Source organism: Siniperca chuatsi, linkage group LG2, assembly GCF_020085105.1.
Source record: "Siniperca chuatsi isolate FFG_IHB_CAS linkage group LG2, ASM2008510v1, whole genome shotgun sequence".
NCBI lineage: Eukaryota > Metazoa > Chordata > Actinopteri > Centrarchiformes > Sinipercidae > Siniperca > Siniperca chuatsi.
Window position 1 is genome coordinate 14,786,211 of NC_058043.1, and position 19,050 is coordinate 14,805,260.

The 19,050-nt window shown below is 40.9% G+C and overlaps 1 protein-coding gene across 9 annotated transcripts in view; it reads left to right on the forward strand.

The window, feature by feature from the left end:
• The first annotated feature begins 2,377 nt into the window (after positions 1–2,377).
• The window catches only part of kaznb (kazrin, periplakin interacting protein b), a 108,188-nt gene continuing 91,515 nt past the window's right edge, over positions 2,378–19,050 (forward strand). For 2 of the 9 annotated variants that reach the window (XR_006379555.1, XR_006379556.1), the window contains exons 1-2: positions 3,282–3,821; positions 3,920–4,015. Coding sequence is in view for 6 of the 9 variants with exons in the window: in XM_044211213.1 (XP_044067148.1) it covers positions 3,638–3,821; positions 3,920–4,015 (280 nt within the window). In the remaining 3 variants the exon portion in view is untranslated. Of the gene's footprint in view, positions 2,403–3,277; positions 3,822–3,919; positions 4,016–19,050 lie in introns of those variants that run through there. The other 7 variants (XR_006379560.1, XM_044211269.1, XM_044211224.1 and 4 more) reach the window with 6 other exon arrangements.

The window sequence follows — 19,050 nt, forward strand, 5'->3', positions numbered from 1 at the left end:
TAAGAGAGACAAAAGTGGTTTATTAACCTGGATAGAAGGCCCAAACATCTCAGAATCACTGATGGTGCGTTTTTCGACAGGAATACCTTTGAAGGTCTCATCTGGCCTATGTGCATCTGCTGAGATTTTTTTTGTCCAGACCCCATCCATCACACTCACGTACATTAATGAGCTACCATACAGACGGTGTGTAACAGAAACATGCCTCTAGCATTGGAAACGGGCTCAAAGAACTGGGATGTCTTGTTTATTGGATCTTCACATAACACATGGGGTTATCATGTTGATGGATGGGGTTATGAATTAAATACAATCTGTATGTTGGATTTGATCCACAGGCCGGATTTTCCTTTATTCAGTGGGATGAGGAGACGTGTTTATTTGCCCCAGTGCCATGGCGATATAGTTTATGGCTGGGGGTGGGGGTGCGTGTGTGTGCGTGTAGGGGTGGGTGCTTGGAAGAGTGCTGCAACATACCCATGCTGTCGGTGTGAAATATCACTGCACTCTCTTGATTGCTGTGTACGGTGCTTCAGCCCTATTCATAAAAATGCAATTCCATGCTGCTCTGTGCCTGGCTTGACGAAATAAACTACGATACACCAGAGAGGCAGATTTAAGACGTAGGAGATCACCGAGGCTGCTCCAGGGGATTGGCACTCAGTTACCACATGCAGAAGGTTCAGAACGAGCAACAAAAGACGTGAAAAAAGACTTAATTTAAGGCTGGGATGTGCTAACAAAATCAAATATCACAAAATATTTCACTGCATAACTTGATATCATTAACAACTGTGTTTTCGGGATTTTTTAGTTTAACGATATCGCGGTTTAAATGAAAAATCATCAAATTTGGAGATACATGGTTTTCACTAAACTGTTTTTTATATATATATATATATATATATATATATATAAACTGGTAACTACAAACTGAGAAAATTCTTATATTTCTTAAAGAGTAACTTAAAAGCAGTGTTTTTGCTGCAGTCTGTGGTTGAAAGTTTCCAGCCTGTTTTCATCTCTGACCACATACATTTTCATTGATAGGTGTGTGGGTGTGGTCAGAAGTGTGCTCTGTTGAACCTGTAACCACACCCAACAGTGATGTCACGGGGTCTTGAAGTACACCTATACTTCACTTCAGCAAGGTGAGAAGTTAAACCACTGGAGATCAGCAAAGACAAGATTTTCGGGGGGTGTTAAGTTACTATTTAAGCTAAATAAAGCATTTAAAAACCTATTGGATTGTCAACATGAACAAGACCATCATGCTAGCAGCGCTGTGAGGCTGTGCAGGGGTGCTTTGAGCTAAATGCTAACATCAACATGCAGTATGCTCACAATGACAATGCTAACATGCTGATGGTATTTGGCAGGTATAATGTTTGCCATGTTCACCATATTCATTTTTATGTAATTTGACTACATTGAGGCTATTATCCCACAGGAAATGTAGCCTTGGAACAATATTGATTGTACAGATATGCTCCAACTAACGATTATTTCCATTATTGGATAATCTGCTATTGTTTCCTAAAGTAATCCATTAATCGTCATGTTGCTACAATGTTAGAAAATGGTGAAATATGTCCCTCACAAAATCCTGATGTCTTCAATTTGCTTGTTTTTTTTTTTCCAACCGATGATAAATTATTGATAATTTAAATGTAAATGATATATAAATGATTAACTGATTTATTGAAATTGTTGTCAATTCATTTTCTGTCTCTCGACTAATCATTTAGCTCTAGTTTAAACAGTTTTGTTCTAGCTTTAAGATGTGAGCAAGTGTTCCTTTTCTTACTAACAAAAGATCAGGTTGAATATAAGGAATCTGGATCAGACTGGATTGCTGGTTTTTAACTATATGGTTATTTGTCTTCTAGAGAAAGATAGCCGCCAGTGACGGGAGACATGGTGGGAGGGAATGACAGCTGCTCATACATGACACTATACAGCCTTCTAAAAAAGCTCACTCTGCCCCTACTTCATGTTCAAAGAGAATAGCATTAAAGTTGATGAAGTTGGAGCAGATTTTTATTCTGCTGGGCATTAGTCTCTCAGACTTGAAAGTGAAGTCGCTTCTCGAGTCTCTCATTGTTTGTGAAATGCCAGTGTTCAGTTTGACCTTAGCATTTGGCTGTTTTTAGTCTTCTGACTGTGTGATTTCGATTGAATAGCTACTTAACCTGCTCTTAAACAAACATACTTAAGGTCACAGTTATTTGCTTTCATGCTTTTAATGCTGGGCATGGTTTTCTTGTCTTGCCATTATCTTTTCACCTGCAGAACCACCTGCTAAAGTCTGCCTTCTAGCCGGGCCTTCCTCCCTGCTCCCACTGTGGCCCATTGAGCGTCCTGCCATTTCCTTTCAAAACAGGAGGATGTGATGCAAGGATGTGAGTGCTGCGGTCAGGTCCCCCGGTGTGCTCGCAGAGCAGAGCAGTGGTGTGAAAGATGGCTCCATGACAATGGGCTTCCTGGCAAAGGTTTTTTTTTTTGCTCAGGAGGAAATGGGCTGTTTAACGCAGGTTTACATGCTGCAGCGAGGTTAGACAGTGCAGAGATGGCCTGAGTGTGATAATATGTTGGATTAACTGTGAGAGAGTCAGAGTCCTGTCTGTAGTGGAGGTCTCCATGCCAACAGCTGCACAATGGGTACAATTTAGCTAACTGTGCCTCCAAGGCCTGAGAGGGTATTTTAAGATCTCGTAACATGTGCTCATTTCATGGCACTGTTCATTTTTTATTACAACACCTTCATGTACCATTTTGCTGCAGCGTGTGGAGGGTGTTTTCACACATGCCAGTAAATCTCATTTTTCACTGTTCACTGCTTCACCAGAGCTGTTGCACTACATAGCGAAGCAAGCAGGAGTTTTATAAGAGTTATTTTTCAGTTTAGTATGAGCTAATTTTTATTTTATACTCAGCAGTTTTCTACAATTCCTTTTCAAGATGAAGCCTCTGGAAACCACCAGCTGTACCAGCCCTACTTTTCACTTTTTATACAACCCTTCTACTTTCTCATCCTCCTTTTTTTCCCTCAGCACTGGGGGAAGATGAAGTACTCGAGTTTGCTAGAATCTGTTTCCCAGCAGCGGCCCGAGCTTTAAGATGGATCGAGGGGATTTGCATGGGGTGGGGTGGAGAGAGTAAGAGATGTAAGGGAGAACAGGAGAGAGTGAAAGAGAGAGAGAGAGAGATGTTACTGCTGAAGCACAGCAAATAAGGGCTGTAGAAAGGGGAGGAGGGAGAGGGAGGAGAGAAAAGGGGGCATTGTTACACAGATCAGAAAACAACAGTCCCGTCCTGTGCCCAGAGGACAGACGCTGCTGTCTACTTGCACTGAGAGTGAGGAGGGAGGATTGACTTTTAGCTGCTGAAGAAGCTGCACTCACCCCTCGCCTCCCTCTTCTTTGCTCTTTCCTTCAACACCAGCCTGTCTGGAGCCGCAGAGGACTGTCAGCCTGTACAGGCGAACCATAAGATCAGAGTGCTGGCAGGGAAACTGTGCCTACAGCTCTGCTACCTGCTCTACCACCCTGTATTACTCTCCCTCACACATGCACACCAAAACGCTACAGTTACAGGCACACATTCAGAGAACTTTCTCTCGCACACACACAGTTACATGCTGACAAGCGGGCAGGCAGGCAGTCACACCCCCTCCCACTGTCTGTGCGAGGAGCAGTTCTGCTCATATTGGTGTAAGCAGCGAGGGGCTGTGTTTCGTTCCTCAGCAGCAGCACCAGCAGTACGGGTCCAGAGGAGAGTAGTCATCACCAGAGATCACACGCCAGCTTCTACAACAGAAGGCAAGCCCCCCTCTTCTCCCTCGTCTTTTTTCATCTTGATGTGACGCAGTGTGGCTGACCTTCCCTCATCCCCCTCCTCTCTCTTTCTTTCTCCTCAGCGTGTGCCAGTGGGACAGCCATGGAGGACACCCTCACCTGCAGCCATGCCACCTTCTCCCAGGTGTTTGGACGCCAGGGACAGCTCATGCAAGCCAGTGAGTAGCCACAATTACACCTCCTGCTTCCTGACAAATCATTAGCCAGCTGCATGTCCCACATGTCAGCGTAAGTGATCTCCACCCTCAGCATATCTCCCCGATCCTATCCTCAGTCTTATTGCCATTTTAATTGAGCTGATGCTAAGAGGCGCAGCAAACCTCTTTGTAAGGTACAGAACGATTACAGTATCATAGCTAAAATCTTCCTCGGCTGCTGCTGTGACAAAGCATAGAGTTTTTTGGGGGGTAAAAAATAAAAACTGGGTTATTTTTGGGAAGGATGTCAGAGATGTGCGTGCTTATGTAAAGGGCAAATAGAAATTATCATTTCAAGGTTTTTGTTTCCCATTGTGAAAAGATAGATAATGCCATTATAATCATAGTTGATGTTTCTGTTAGTGCAGCAAGTTGCTGAAGAGCAGGTTAGATGCATTAACTTGTGTAGGTTTGTATTTTAAGGAGGGAGCTAAAAAAGACAATATTCAGGTTGAACTTGGGGCTGTGGCTCAGCTGTGTTGGGGGTCTGGCAAAGGGGGTACTTTATGGGGACCTAAATACAGGAAGATAAATCAGAAATAGGCTGTTTTGTGGATTAGTTGTTGTTTTGTCAACAGTTATTAAGGTTTGTTAGCAAAGAACATTTCTGCATGTTTTCAGTAATAATAATAATAATAGATATTTTTTACTGTCAGGTGTAGAACCAATAACACAGATTCTAGCTGAAATATATTCGTAATGTAGGTGCACGGTATTAGTGAGGTTGAGTCTGACAGGCCTAGACACTATCAGAGATGCTCTCAGAGCTCAGACTGATAGCTAAATTATTGAAAACTGAATCTATCAAGATTTTCAGTGGCACAGAAGTACTGAAGACAACCTTGGAACACTGCAAATTAACCATACTTCAGTGATATCTTATTATGTAATGCACATGGTCAGAATACATATTTCCCCCGGGAGAAAAAAAAAAGTGGAGATTGACTTGCCTCCAGAATGAAAGTGTCCGCTGCATCCTCCCTCATCTGGCCTGTTAGTCAGTGCCTTTGATGCCTTCATTCGGCCATAAATGCAAAGTGATTCTTCACACAGTGTTATGATGGATAATGAGGAGAGCCCAGGGCAGATACCAAAATAAAACTGCCTTTAGAGTTGCATCCCATACATTGACTTTGCCATGTCAGTTTAAAATTCGTGCGTTTCCTTTCATTACCACCTGGAGAGAGTAGTGTGTGAGAGTGTCATTAACAACAACCCTCAAAGACAGCCCATTGTGTAGCTAATAATGGAAACCCGTGCTTCTTTACATGTGTTTCTCAATCAGCTGTGTTGCAGGATTTCATCTGTTGGGATTTATTTCGACTGTTTGATAACGTGGAGTTATTTGAGAAGATAAACAAGAAAATCCGGCGCAGTGGATTGTTGTTGTCTTTGCTGAAGTTCTTCGCCCCCTCTTTGCACAAGAGCACCCTTTTATAAATAATGCACTTTGTTTGAATGTATCTGTGGGCTTAATACTGTGTTGATAAGAGCATATTACTGTTAGGGTTGCAGAGCCCTGATGAATATTCTGCTTCAGATGCTGGAAGCATCTTTACTAAATGAGTGGTTTTGTAGTGCTGTTGATCTGCTGTGTGTCTCTCTGGTTTCATGTTTTTGTGGCGAGAAGAGAAGGCGACCCTCTCAGGATTTATGTGCAAATAATAATGTACACAAAACCCAAACACTGGAAAAACCAAACATATAACGCAAGCTATAAGTACTCAAATGTCTGCAGATTTTTTCCACATATACTGGCCTTTTGTTAATCTGCGTGAAGACATTTTTCACAGTACTGTACTGTACTGTGGGACTGGGTCAGTGTGTCTGGAGGGTATCGCCACATAAAAGGGAGGTAAAACAAGACGAGGGTGTGGCAGTGCTGAAGAGTCGTATCACAGGCTGACAGCTGAGCCAGTTTAGCCTTCAAAATAAAAGTGTGACAGTTTTAAAAATCTGTAAATGTATCAAAATACATAGGGATAGAAGAATAATTGGATTATGAACAGGATAAAGAGATACTACAAGTGTAATACAATATACGCTCAGTTGCCAGTTTATTAAGTATACCTTGCTAAAACTAATGCAGTCTGATGCAACAGTCCTACAATGTATCCAACGTTCATTCCTCTTAACACACGTGACAAACTAATTTCTAAAAATGCCGTATCTGTTTTCATTCAGCCCACTGTGTCTGTCTGTTTTATCATGAAAGGCCTCATGAAAGTGTTCGTGCGATGTGTATACAATATCTACCTCATGCAAATTCTGTTTGATTGTTCTAAAATGAACGGGTTAGTTGTCAGAGTGGATCCACAAGCAAGAGGGGAAAATCGAACAGATTTGCAAGTCACAGTTCCAGTTAGGCTGCTGTTGTGTTTTGATGTATTGAGCTGAAATTGTGTTTTATGCTGAGTGACTGACATTCTTTTACAGAAGAAATAAAAAAACAATTGTGAGAAAATTAAGTTATAATGAGAAGAACAAGAGCTGTTAGTACACAAGTGCAGCAGCATCTTAATATTGTAGATGTGTTCCATAATTTGCAGCCTTTCAGAGATAAAACATCCTCCACCCTCAGTGCAGAGCAATAGAAGTGTGAGGTGCTTAGTCTAATACTTACATAGACAACATATATTAAGCAAAACTGTCGCAAGGGTGTCCTCTTGTCCTAATAGCATTTTTTCATTTGTGCCTCTTTGCTACGACTATAATTTTGCCCAAAGCAAATGGCAAGTGAAACCACTGTTTCTGAGAACTACATACATTATTCACTAAATCTTGACTTTCTTTGTGCTGCCTCCACATCACTGGTTGAATCCCCTCCTTTTTATCTTTGCTTTTAATTCTACCAACATTTTTTCCTACTTCTTGCCCTTAAACTGCTTGCGGCAACAAAAAGTTTGCAAGAGTTCACAGCTACATTGAAAAAAGCCTCATGTGCACTATCACTGCATTTGCAGAAATCCCTGCAAGCTCAGGCTCTGCTCCTTCTTGCCCAAATGACCGTGCCCTGACAGCTCAACGGTTTCAGTCACCTTTCTGCTCCACTGGACCGAAGTGATGTGAGGATAGGCACAGTGTAAGGTCGTCCGCAATGGAGTCCAGGAGGTCCACAGAGGCCTATAATGCTGAATATCTTCATTCTCCCTTATGTGAAGAGCCATCCTCATGTCTCTGCTCAGGGAGGTCAAGGTGCTGGCTTATGGCCAATGCTCTCATCCCCATTAGACTCCCGGGCTGCCGGCCATCGAACCTAATAGTAATATAATTCAGAGAGAGAAAGGCTCTTTAAAGTCCTTCTTTAATTGAGTCATTTTCAGTGCAGGTGTGCACTGAAACTAATCCCATAAGAGCTAACAGAATTTATGCCAGGTATAATAAACTTTCCTCCTCCTTCTTTTGATTAAAAAAAAGCCCAATCAGATATATTAAATATGCAAATAATATCTGTGGTCACTGCTGAATTGGTCTAATACGTCCCTCATACTGGTTTATATATTCTCACTTACATTATTGATCCTAGTCCCTGGGTATCCACAGCATCACTGAAAATCACTCCGCTAGAGTAGATGCAGGCCTAATTTAGATCTCCCTCTCTCTTCTAATCCCCATATTGGATTTAAGAACCCCAGTAGAGCTGAGAGTGGCGGACCTCGCGTGTCTGCCAGTCACTACATCCCGACTCACAGCGACAGCCTCAGGCTAGTTAACCAATTGCGTAATTCTACATAAACTGCTGTAAAAATCTGGTTTCAGTTTAAGGTAAAATATTTTTTGCTAATATAAATGTACGAGCTGTGTTGAATGTATAGCAATTTGCTACATTGTATTGAGTTGTTGTGTATAATTACATGCATTTAGTTGCATAAGCTCCTCTAGTTCTTCATGGCAGGAGATCATCATCGCACACTTTCCCCTCAGGGTGGTCAATAAACCGATGGGAGTTCACTGGCAGCATTAGTTCGGTGTTTTCTCTCAGAATCAACGTGTCTGCTCTTTGACAGGAAATCAACATCTTCTCCTTGACTGACAGGAGTGTCCTCACTCACTGGAGATACTGTGTTTAGGAGATGCTGAGCTTCATGAACTCCCGAGCAGTTACTCACAACATGGCAAGAAGACAGATACTTGATTAGAGTAGTATGATACAACATGTGAAGCATGATGGAGCACCGAACAAACTCTGACTGTGGGTTTTATGGTATGAAGCAGCATCTACCAAGAATGGACTGCTATCACATCCTTCCTTTCTGATACATGTTTTATATTCTTACATTTTAAAATTTGTTTTTCAATTATCTTTTCAGTATTTAATCAGCGAGTAGGGATAGACTGGACACATGGGGAGGGAGCGAGGGGGTGGCATGCAACCGAGGCCCCTAGCTGGAATCAAACCAAGGAGGTTGCGATTTCCTGGTACATGTATTAGACCAGTAGGGCAGGGGGAAGCCCTTATTTTAGTATTTTGCACTCATACACACAGCATAAAAACGGATAACAAATGTGAGGTCAAGAAGTCATTGTTCTACAGCCATGCTAGCAGCTCTGTGAGGCTGACACAGCGGTGGTTGAGCTAAATGCTAACGTCAGCATGCTAACATGCTTACTATGACAATGCTAACATGCTGATGTTTAGCAGGTATAATAATTATGCACCATCCTTGTTTCGTGTGTTTTGTCCCAAACCAAACTATTTGACAAACGAAAAATTTGACCTAGTGGTGCAGAGTCCCACAAGGTCCATTTAGTAGCTGTGCTGGAGCTTTATCGCATGATCTTCCTCAGCAGATGGAGTTTGACCGGTTTATACAGATTTTTTTGTCAACTACAGCTTCCAAGGTGAAGAATGAACTTTCAATCTTACTGTGCTGTATTTATTACGTTTCATATTTCTGAACAGGGCGCACAACACAATGCACTTTGTTTTGCAAAACAAATTTCAACCTGACGGTTGCTGCATCCCTCCCTGTCCCACAAAAGGCAAATTGTTGCTGCAACACACCACCAAACTCAATGTGTTTTATTGTATCCTGGATTTATTGAAGACGAAGTGCTTTGCTGTTTCTAAGGCATTGCATACATTGCAGCATTGTTTCAAAGGATTGTAGCAATTTCTTGCACTCTGAACTGTTGTGCCTCCTCGTTCTTTCTCTATCTCTCTCTGACACACACACACACACACATACACATAGACACTCACAGAAAAGTGAGGTTATTGCAAAATTTTAAATGGATGCACATAAGCTGAATACAGTGCGCTCAGTGAACACATCTCCCGGATTTAATAGTCACTCATCTCCACCACTTTAAAGCAGCTAAATTTGTCACTGCTCGATCTGCTGTGTACATGCCGAGCTGCCAGGAGAGAGTTTAAGGTATGAACAGCAGCAGCTTTCACAGGGGGGCTAATCCTGCTCATCCTTGCGTCTGTATGATCACGTGTCTGTGGGTTTTGTGTAATTGTGTGGTGTACATGAAGTAAGTGTGGTGTAAGTTTGAGTGAACATTCAACTTCCCACCAGAGTAAAAACACCAACATTCTTACCTTAATCAGATACAGGACAGAAAGAAAAAACGTCAACATCTTATGAAAAATGTTCTTAATGATTTCTTAACACCTCGAGAGCAACTTCTGGTGTGCCGTTCACGTCCCTGCCGTGTTTTCTGCATCATTGAACCCTCTGCCTGAGTGTCTGCTGACTCTGCATATCTGCCTCACAGTGCCCAGTACTGCTAGCCTCTTTTTCCCTCTCTCTGCCCGCCATAAACCCCTTAGGTACACTCTGCAGACACATGCTGAGCTGCTTCCCAAAACACCAGTGTTCATCTTACAATACACCACAGAGCAGACGGAGACAGAGAGAGCAGGAGAGGGAGGCTGGGACAAGATAACAGTCAACACACAAATTGAAAACTTATAGAATCTTCAAAACTGTCACCTTACTGCAGCTTACATAAAGTACCTGAGCTGAAAAATGTTTAAGCATTGTTATACAGCTCAGCATGACTGTAAATACTATCCTATTCCATCCGACATCCCACTTCTCATCACTCTCTGCACTACAGCACTGTGATGCAGAAAGCAATCCTAAGAAGAATCTGGCGAGCTCTGAGTCTGTATAAATTTGCATCAGTAGTTAGTGCAGACGCTCCTGTGGTGATGAAATATAGCCTATTCTCCCGGGTGCTTCTTTTTAACATGCAGGGCACGCCGTGCACGGATGGGAGCGACAGTGCACACTCTGTGTATGTCAGTGTTACAATGAGAGAACGAGAGCTTCAGTTAGATTGACTCCCTGTGTGTGACCAGAAAATATTAACAACTACAGAAGCATTTATTTTTAGTTCAAACGGTGCCATTTGTTTCCATTACAAAATGCCTCTATTTAGAAATATAGACACTAAATATTTGTGGTTCTTAAAGATTATCTCTATAAATTACAAAATTACAAGTAAAAAGTACAAAGTACATCTTGATAAGTGAGTTTTTAAACGCTACGTAAGATAAATAGCTGGTGCATCAATCCCAAAAAATAAAGCTTAGCATAAGTTCATGCTTACCCATACAATTAATTTTCATTCACATCAGCTCACTGAGGGCATTCACGCTTTTCAGTTCAGCCACTCAGATTTTGTCCGACCTCTGTGAGCCAATCATCTCGTTGGCATCAAACATTAAAATCTGTCACAATTTACAATTGATGTGGTCCACCTCCACCTTGAGTTTTCTTTTTTTATTAGTGCAAACGGCAGACAGACAACATGACGACATACAACAATATGAAACACAAGACGATAAGACAATATAACAAAAAAACGAAAACAACACACAACATAGAGTAACATGATATTGTAACTTTAGGTAAATCTAGCTGAAGTCAATAGAGAAATTGTGTATTAATTGTACACGGGACATGAAGCTTTGTGTACTTAGTGACTTTTTGGGGTAGAACTACCACAGTGGTGGCAAAAACAAAACATACAAACAATTAAATAAATCAATCAATAAATAAAGGCACCATTTTAATTGCGGGGAACTTGAAGTTTTGAATTAGACTTGTTCTTCACTGTTTTGCCGTCACCAGCTGGGACTACACCCGTAAAATGATGATATACTGTATGTCTTCAACATTTCCTGTTGTGCACCCTATATCAAAGACATGTGCTAGAGCTGCTTATTTTTATTGTTTAATCTGCTGATTATTCTCTCAATTAATCGTTCTCTAATTCGGTCTATAAAATGCCAGAAAATAGTGAAAAATGTCCCTCATAATTTCCTTCAAATGTCTTGTTTTGTTCAACCAACAGTCAAAACCCCAAAGATATTCAGTTTACAGTGATAGAAACAGAGAAAAGCAGCAAATCCACACATTTCAATAGCTGGAGCCATCAAATTTTTGAAAAATTAAATTATTATCAAAATAGTTGCTGATTCATTTCTTGTCAATGGACTAAATGATTAGTCGATTAATTGTTTCAGCTCTAAAATATATTTCCTAATAACTTTTAATGAGTTCAAACTAACCAACAAGGATACGTATAAAATGGTTTGACAGATACAGAAAATTGAATGTGACCTTTATAGCACAGTTTGATCCACTGATTTAGTTAGTGCAAAGTCCTATTTTGTCTACCCCCTCATGTGTGAGTTGTACCAAATATGTGGACAGAGCTGAGACCTTGAACACAGACTATAGATCAGAGGCACAAGTTCCGTACTGGTTCACAACCGCATCAGACCAACAATTATGTCAAGTGGATTTCGCATCACAACTCTGATGTCATCTTGGTCGGAGCTGTCCTCCACAGACGGGCACTTGAAGAGAGAGAGACATGCTCAGCATCATTAAGCAGCACTCAGCGCTCTCCTCTCCAGCATGGTCTGGAGTGTTTGATGTGAGAGGGAAGTGAAAAAGCCCACGAAATATGGCGGCAACAGTTTTCTCCACACAGGAGCATCTAACTTACTAATATGTTGAGTTGATGTGCCTTTGAACTCAAAGACTTGTTTACCTGCACAGAAATGTGTTAATGAATGATAGTGGTAATACCTGCATTCTGAACTGAGAGTGGCTCATCTACTATTAGAAACCTGCTCTGAAATTGAATTCTGAGCTTCAAAGTGGCTGATAATGATAATGGATTCAGAACCGTCACCCCATATTAGAGCAAATTTGAAGTTCGGCTATTAAATCCCCATCTGTCTCATTTCAAGTTTGTGAGTTGTGTGCTACCTGCCATTTTGGTACAAAGATACGCTGCGACTCTGACCCACTTTCATCCGCCCTGAAAGACAGGCACAGGCACTTGCTCACAAACAGTCCTAATTGGCTGCAGCCTTGTCACCGGTGCCGCCTGTAGCCCTGGCTCTCGAAAGGCACTCCAGCATGCAGCCTCTGGATTTTGAAATGTCATGTTTGAGCTCACACAGGTCTGCTCTAACAAGCAGTGTTTACTCCGACTCTGTGAAAAGATCCTTATTTCTGCTCCTGATCTCAGCTGATGCAGAGAGATTTCTTCTCTTCTGTCTGCCAGTTGTATCTTCAAAGTTTCTCCTTAAGCTCATTTTCATGCTTCGTGGTTGCTGCTGAAAACAGCTATTAGCTATTTCCTGGGTCCATTTTGTGCTGTGTATTTCGTATTCCCGTGGAAAACCAGCCAAAAGTTGACATTGTTTTGAAATGTTTGCAGCACAGCTACAACAGGCTAGCAGTAACTTTTTTTTAGCTATCTGCTAGTCAGATTGAGAATGATTGTACAGGAGGAAAAGGTATCAGTTTCTGCAACAATAGTCTTAAAGGAACGCAATGCAGTGGCATGTTTTATTTAAAGTAAGCTTTTGTTTTTTGTCTATTTCTCTCCACCAACACCTATTACCCATAGCTCAGTGCGACATGTTCACGCCTGTTCTTATCAATGCGATTTGGAGAAATATTTGAAGTTGCTAACTGATGTAGGAGTAGATGGGGTAGTTTGCAGTAAAGTGGGTATGCCAGTGAAATAAATTAAAACACAGTGACTCCTAGAGTGCACCGAACAACAACAAAGGATTCTTATGTAAGAAGACCCGAGGGTGGATTTGTTTCTTTAACTTATATACGGCTGTTAAAAGATTTCACTGCTTTCTGTGCTGCTTTACCTGCTTCTGCTCTGTAATTGAATTAAGCTGTTATAAAAGACTTATCATGGATGCTAATGTTAATTAATCCTGAGAAACCCTTTAACCCTGAGAATCAATTTAAGTCATTCAAACAGTCCCTCTCCAGACCCCTGACCTTTTGTAAAAACAGACAGTTACCTCTCCGTTTTGCCATTACACACACCATTACTCCTTATCTATAAATTAATAACCTGTGTGTGTGTGTGTGTGTGTGTGTGTGTGTGTGTGTGTGTGTGTATATGTCTTGGCTGAGGAATTTTAGCGAGAGTCACAATCCTTTCTGAGTGGTTTCATTAGGTGTTGAAGAGGAGGCCTCAGGCAGATTATCAAAGGGCCAAAGGAAGCTTTTATGTTCAGCCAACAGTTCAGCACTACCCCTGAGATTTGTTTTCCTAAAGTCTTTGACTCAAAGGAAGAAAGAGAAACCTGGATCGCTCTGTGCTGATCTCTTGTACTTCTCACTAGGTGGCACACTGATCAAAGTTATGCAAAATCAGTGGAAGGCATTTCACCCAGGCTTTCTCTGGTGTGTTAAGGTCCATATTTTAATTATACATTGCTAACAGGTTTTGGAGAGATCAGAACTGACCTTTTTCTTGTGATAAATCTTGTTATTCTTTGGAGATAATTACATTTTTATTGTTAAAAGGGCAATTTGTGGAGCTGTTATATAGACAAAAGGTTAATATGGATGAAACAGGATTTTTGCAGTGGCTATAATAAATTACTTAACTCAATTTGCCTTTTAAATGTGTGATCCTTTGGATTCATTTCTGTGAGTCACTGAATGACGTCACTTAGTGGAGGCAGTGGCGGATGTTTTAAAGGGTCGAACACATGTATGCATATCTTCACTGTATATCACACTGCTTCACATGCTTCACATTTTCATTTCATTCTGTTCTGTACCAGGTGGTGGCAATGTTGCTGTGGGCAAAATGAAATCCCTCCTGCAGTTTTCTGCCTCCACACTGGAACATCATGGTCTAATGCAGAGCTAGTTGACACAGTCAGTCTTAAAGGATCTTTTACCTCAGCTATGACCTTTCTTGAACTGGTCAAGAGGAAACTTAAACTATATATCGTGCATTTGTATATTAGAGATTGTGCAAAGATATCTTGAAAGATAATGTGGCTGAATATTGAGAGTGAAACCTTCAGTATTAATGTCCCAAGTTGAGAGAAGTGTTTGATCTGTTAGCCAGTAGCTGGTGTTTTCAGATATGCAAATCACAAACTGTGTCATAATATAAGGATTTGAGAAGTATATCTGTGCTGCTCTTCACCATATGGCCAAAAGTATGTGGATAACCCTGTCTGCATGCTTACATACTTTTGGCTTGGGGCTGTTTTTCATGGTTTGGGGTAGGCCCCATAGTTCCAAACAATGGAATCTTAAGGGGGTACTCTTTTACACATGGAGTTACAGTTTACTTGTCATGATTAGTACTACTCAATCTGTGGAAACAGTTGTATAATGTCTTTTGTGGAGTTGAGGGGTTTGAAAGATGGGGGCTTTTGTAGGGCAGTGAGGGTTTAATGAAATATGCTATTGAGTTGCATTATGGGAAATGTAGGGTTCAGTGATGCTGGAGCTTGACCCATACTTGGGACTAATAGTCAGGCTAACTCTCAGCTGCTTCAATTATAAAAACTCTTTCTTTTATCTGCCTCTGACGACTCCCCCGACCTGATGGAGGTGCAATACTAAATAACTTCTTTAATGCTACAGCGACATTTTAGATAATAGTGTGCATCCAACTTTGTGGCAACACTTCGGATGGGCCCTTTGCTGTTTCAACATAACAATACCCCTGTGAGGTCCAAAAAGTGAGGGTTTTCAAAAATTTGGTGAGGAATAACTTGACTGTCCTGCAAAGAGCCCTGACCTCAACCCCATCCAACACCTTTGGGATGAATTGAAATGAGCTGAGCCTTATCACATCACACATCAGTGTCCGAGTTCATGAATGCTCTTGTGGCTGAAAGGGAGGAGAATATCTGCAGTAAGGCTCCAAAATTTTGTGGGAAGCTTTTCACAGAAGTGTAATAGCAGCAGATTAATGCCCAAGTGTCCCAATACTTTTGGCCATACGGTACACCTTACAATTTTAGAGAGATTTATCTTCTGTCATCTGTTTTTGTTTTGTTTGTGGTGGTTTGAAAATGTTTTGTACTTAAATGTTCAGAGTTGCTCCCTTCAGTTGTTTTAATTCACATGCAGGTCTGTCTTGGAGTTAATTAGTATGCTCTTGCTTTGTAAGATCGCCTGAGTAAATTACTGTGTGTTTATATGTCACCTGACTTGAAACAGCAAGGCTAAGTGAATCCATGATTTGGCTGACAAAGACAGTTTTGGGATGTATGAGAAAACTATTACTTACTTAGAGGAAGGTTTTACTCTTGTTCCATTTAAAATTTTGATTCAGTGTTTCCTGGTGAAACAGCAGTGTGGAGAATCTGCAGAGTTGAAAACTCTTTCTGCCCTGCAGGCCTCATTGTGAAGATGTTTTCCTCCAGGATGCCCTCAAGGTCTTACCTTTAACAGCTTTCACTTGTTAAATAAACTGAATAGCAGACAAGAAAATTAAAAACCTATTTGAGGGCAAATAATTTGCAGCTGTATCCCGAACCTAAAAAACATGGCTTGAAACTGTGTTACAAACAGTTTTCAGAGATGATTAATGTTTGGCTTTAAGTTTGAATTAAAGTGTTCTTATTTTGAATGAAATTTGATTTACTATCCTCAGGAGAACCTACTGTTGTTACATTTATATATTCAAATATAATATAAATTGTGAATGTTATGCACAGTACTGTATGTAAAATGAAAACATAATTTTTTAGGGTGTTTTCTAGCATCTGACCAGTGAAAACAGATGAAAATCAACCTTTTAGGCTAACTCTGGCTCATTAAGAGTTTTTTTTAAACAGTTTGTTTTATGAATTGTTGATATGTATTTCATAAAACTAAACTCGTTTACAGCATTTTCACAGTGTGCTCCTATATACTAGATGTTCCCTTAATCAGCATCTGGATGAAGGGGCCATATGTACAGAAACATGGCAATGAGCAAACAGCACATGTGCAATTGTTTATATGTCTTTACGTAATTGAAACATGGCCACTTCTATACAGATAATGATTCATGTATCATGTCACTTCATGCAGAGAAATGTATTTCAGAATAATTGTGCAGAGTAAATCATCAACTGAATTTCCATGTGTATTGTTTTCAGCCAAGTTAGTGACATGGCTCCAGGGATGGCAATGTCTGTCGGTCTGTCAGTCCACCACTATGGCATGGATTGCTATGAAAATCTAAACAGACATTCATGGTCCCGAGGAGATGAAGCCTAATGACTTTGGTGATCCTTTGACTTTTCCTCTAGCGCCACCATGAGGTTGCCATTTGCGGTGTAGAGTGAAATGTCCCGACAACTATTGGATAGATTGCCATGAAATTTGGTGCAGACATTCATGTTTCCCTCAGGATGAATTGTTGTCACTTTGGTGATCCATTAACTTTTCATCTAGTGCCATCATCAGGACAAAATGTTGATTTGTCCAGTATTTTAGGTTATGACCATATACCTGCAAAACTAATGAAATTCCCATCAGCCTCAGCTGTACTTTATGTTTAGTGCTAATTAGCTTATATTAGCATGCTAATATTCTAAAATAAGATGATCACCATAGTAAATATTACAGCTGCTAGAAATCTGCATGTTAGCATTGTCATTGTAAGCGTGTTACTATTCAGACGTTCGCATTAAGAGCAAAGCCTCACAAAGCTGCTACCATGGCTGTAGACTCTTAGTCTTGCTGTGAGATTGTATTCCAGTTTAACTTTTGATTTACTCATTTTATGACTGTATTAGAGATAACTGTAAAGTGTATTACAGACAACTGACCAATCGACTTAGCAGTTAAACTCAGCCAATTTGATAGATTTACTAGTAACACAAATGCAATCAAAAGCCTATTGTACATAAATCCGTATTTATGATATTGAACATAATTATTCATTGGCCACCAGTTGATGCTTGCTTACATGCAGTAAAGCAGGATACAAAGTGTACAGTATACATGTGTAATATTTCTCACTGGAACTGTCTGAATTGAGTTAGGTGTCTGGGTTCAAATCTGATCAGATACAGTTTAGTGTCCAAACAAGCCAAAACATGCCTGTTGCATCGTGGGAACTGTGGAAATGAGAATGAAATGCGGACTCGAGGGATCCTCTCGCTCACTGTGGACAGTGAAGAGACGCCTGGCAGTCTGCCTCAGCTCCTGTCTGCCTGATTGTTTTGGGCAGATTCTCTGATTTCTCAGAGCTTCAGTTCTGGGGGAACTCAGCGACACAAAGAAACCCAGAACCAAAGTAGTTTGTTTTCCACGGAGGTCAGTCTCCTAAATCCACTGTCACAATTATGCACTCCATGTTCACATATTCCCAGCTTTGCCCATAAAGGCAGACAAAGCTCTGCACACACAAAAGCCTCTGCCATCTGCTCGGCATCAGAAATTAGTGAACACTAGCCAGAGGGAAAAGATCAAATGGTTTTTGAGGAAGTGTGTGGAAGCGTGACACTGGAGTGAAATGTATTGTATAAGCCATTTATGGAATGTGTGCGTGCCAGACATAAAGATAAAAAAGATTTGCGGAACATGCTGTACCATGCTTGCAACACACTAGACTTGTGTTTCGGCATATTCTATACAATAAATGCCGTTCTGATCGGTCTACATTTCAGAGACACTGTAGGCCAACATGAGATGTTTTCTGAGTATTCCTTTTGGGAAAAGTGTCAAATTTCTCTGGGGAATTGCAACGCGCAGACTATCAGTGTGTGCATTGGACCCTCCTGCGGTTAGTGATGCAGAACAATAAAGCAGACAACAAAATTACAGGCTTGTGTTGATGCTGTCAGATACAGAGAGGGATTCAGTTATTTCTATGCAAAGCAAACTCAGCTGACCTATAATTGATCTGTCCCAATCCCCGCGTTTGAACAAACTTGCAGTTAGCTTTACAGTGGCATGTTTTCCAAAGCCTCAAAATGAACATTCGCTAGCTTTCAACCTGAGTGTTATACCCCTGGCTTAGGTTCAATATAGGCTTTTGTCCCCCAACAACATTATGTCGTGTATTTATCTGGTATCGGTATAATTGAAATGTAGCTGAGCTCTCTCTCTTGGGATTGCCTCGGATTCTGTCAGACTCCCTCTATCCTTTCATCCGACTCGGGGTCTTTTGGGCTGGGAGAGTGTGGTTCTTGGAGCTTCCTCGAATTGCCTTGGCAGAGGCTGGTTGGCTGCTGTGACTCTGACTGCATCTGTCGGCCCCGAAGTGAGCAGAAGCAAAAGAGTCATTTTAATATTTTTCTCCTCACACTTCCCGGTGGGATGGCTGACTGAACTAATTTGAATATATTTTACTGTATTTCACACATCTGCATTAAAACCCTCCCTTGATCATATTTTGTGTGATTTCACAAATTAACAACCATCATATACAGACACTGGAATGGATATTTTTCCCAGAGGAGGAATTTCATTTTATGAGTGAGCTGTATTTTTTTTTCATATGCACATTTTCTCCTTTCACAAGGACTGTACTGGCTGACAAAACACCAACATGCCTCATTAGAGTTCTTTGTTGATGTTGTTTTGCACCAGTGGGTGGCTACAAAGATTGTAATGAGCTGTCCACATCTCACAGTCACCACCAGCACTGGGCACCTGTGTGTGGGAGGGTGCTTCATGAAAAAAATACAGTATCCCTCTGATTTAAATGATTATACATATTTTACATAAAAAATACAGATG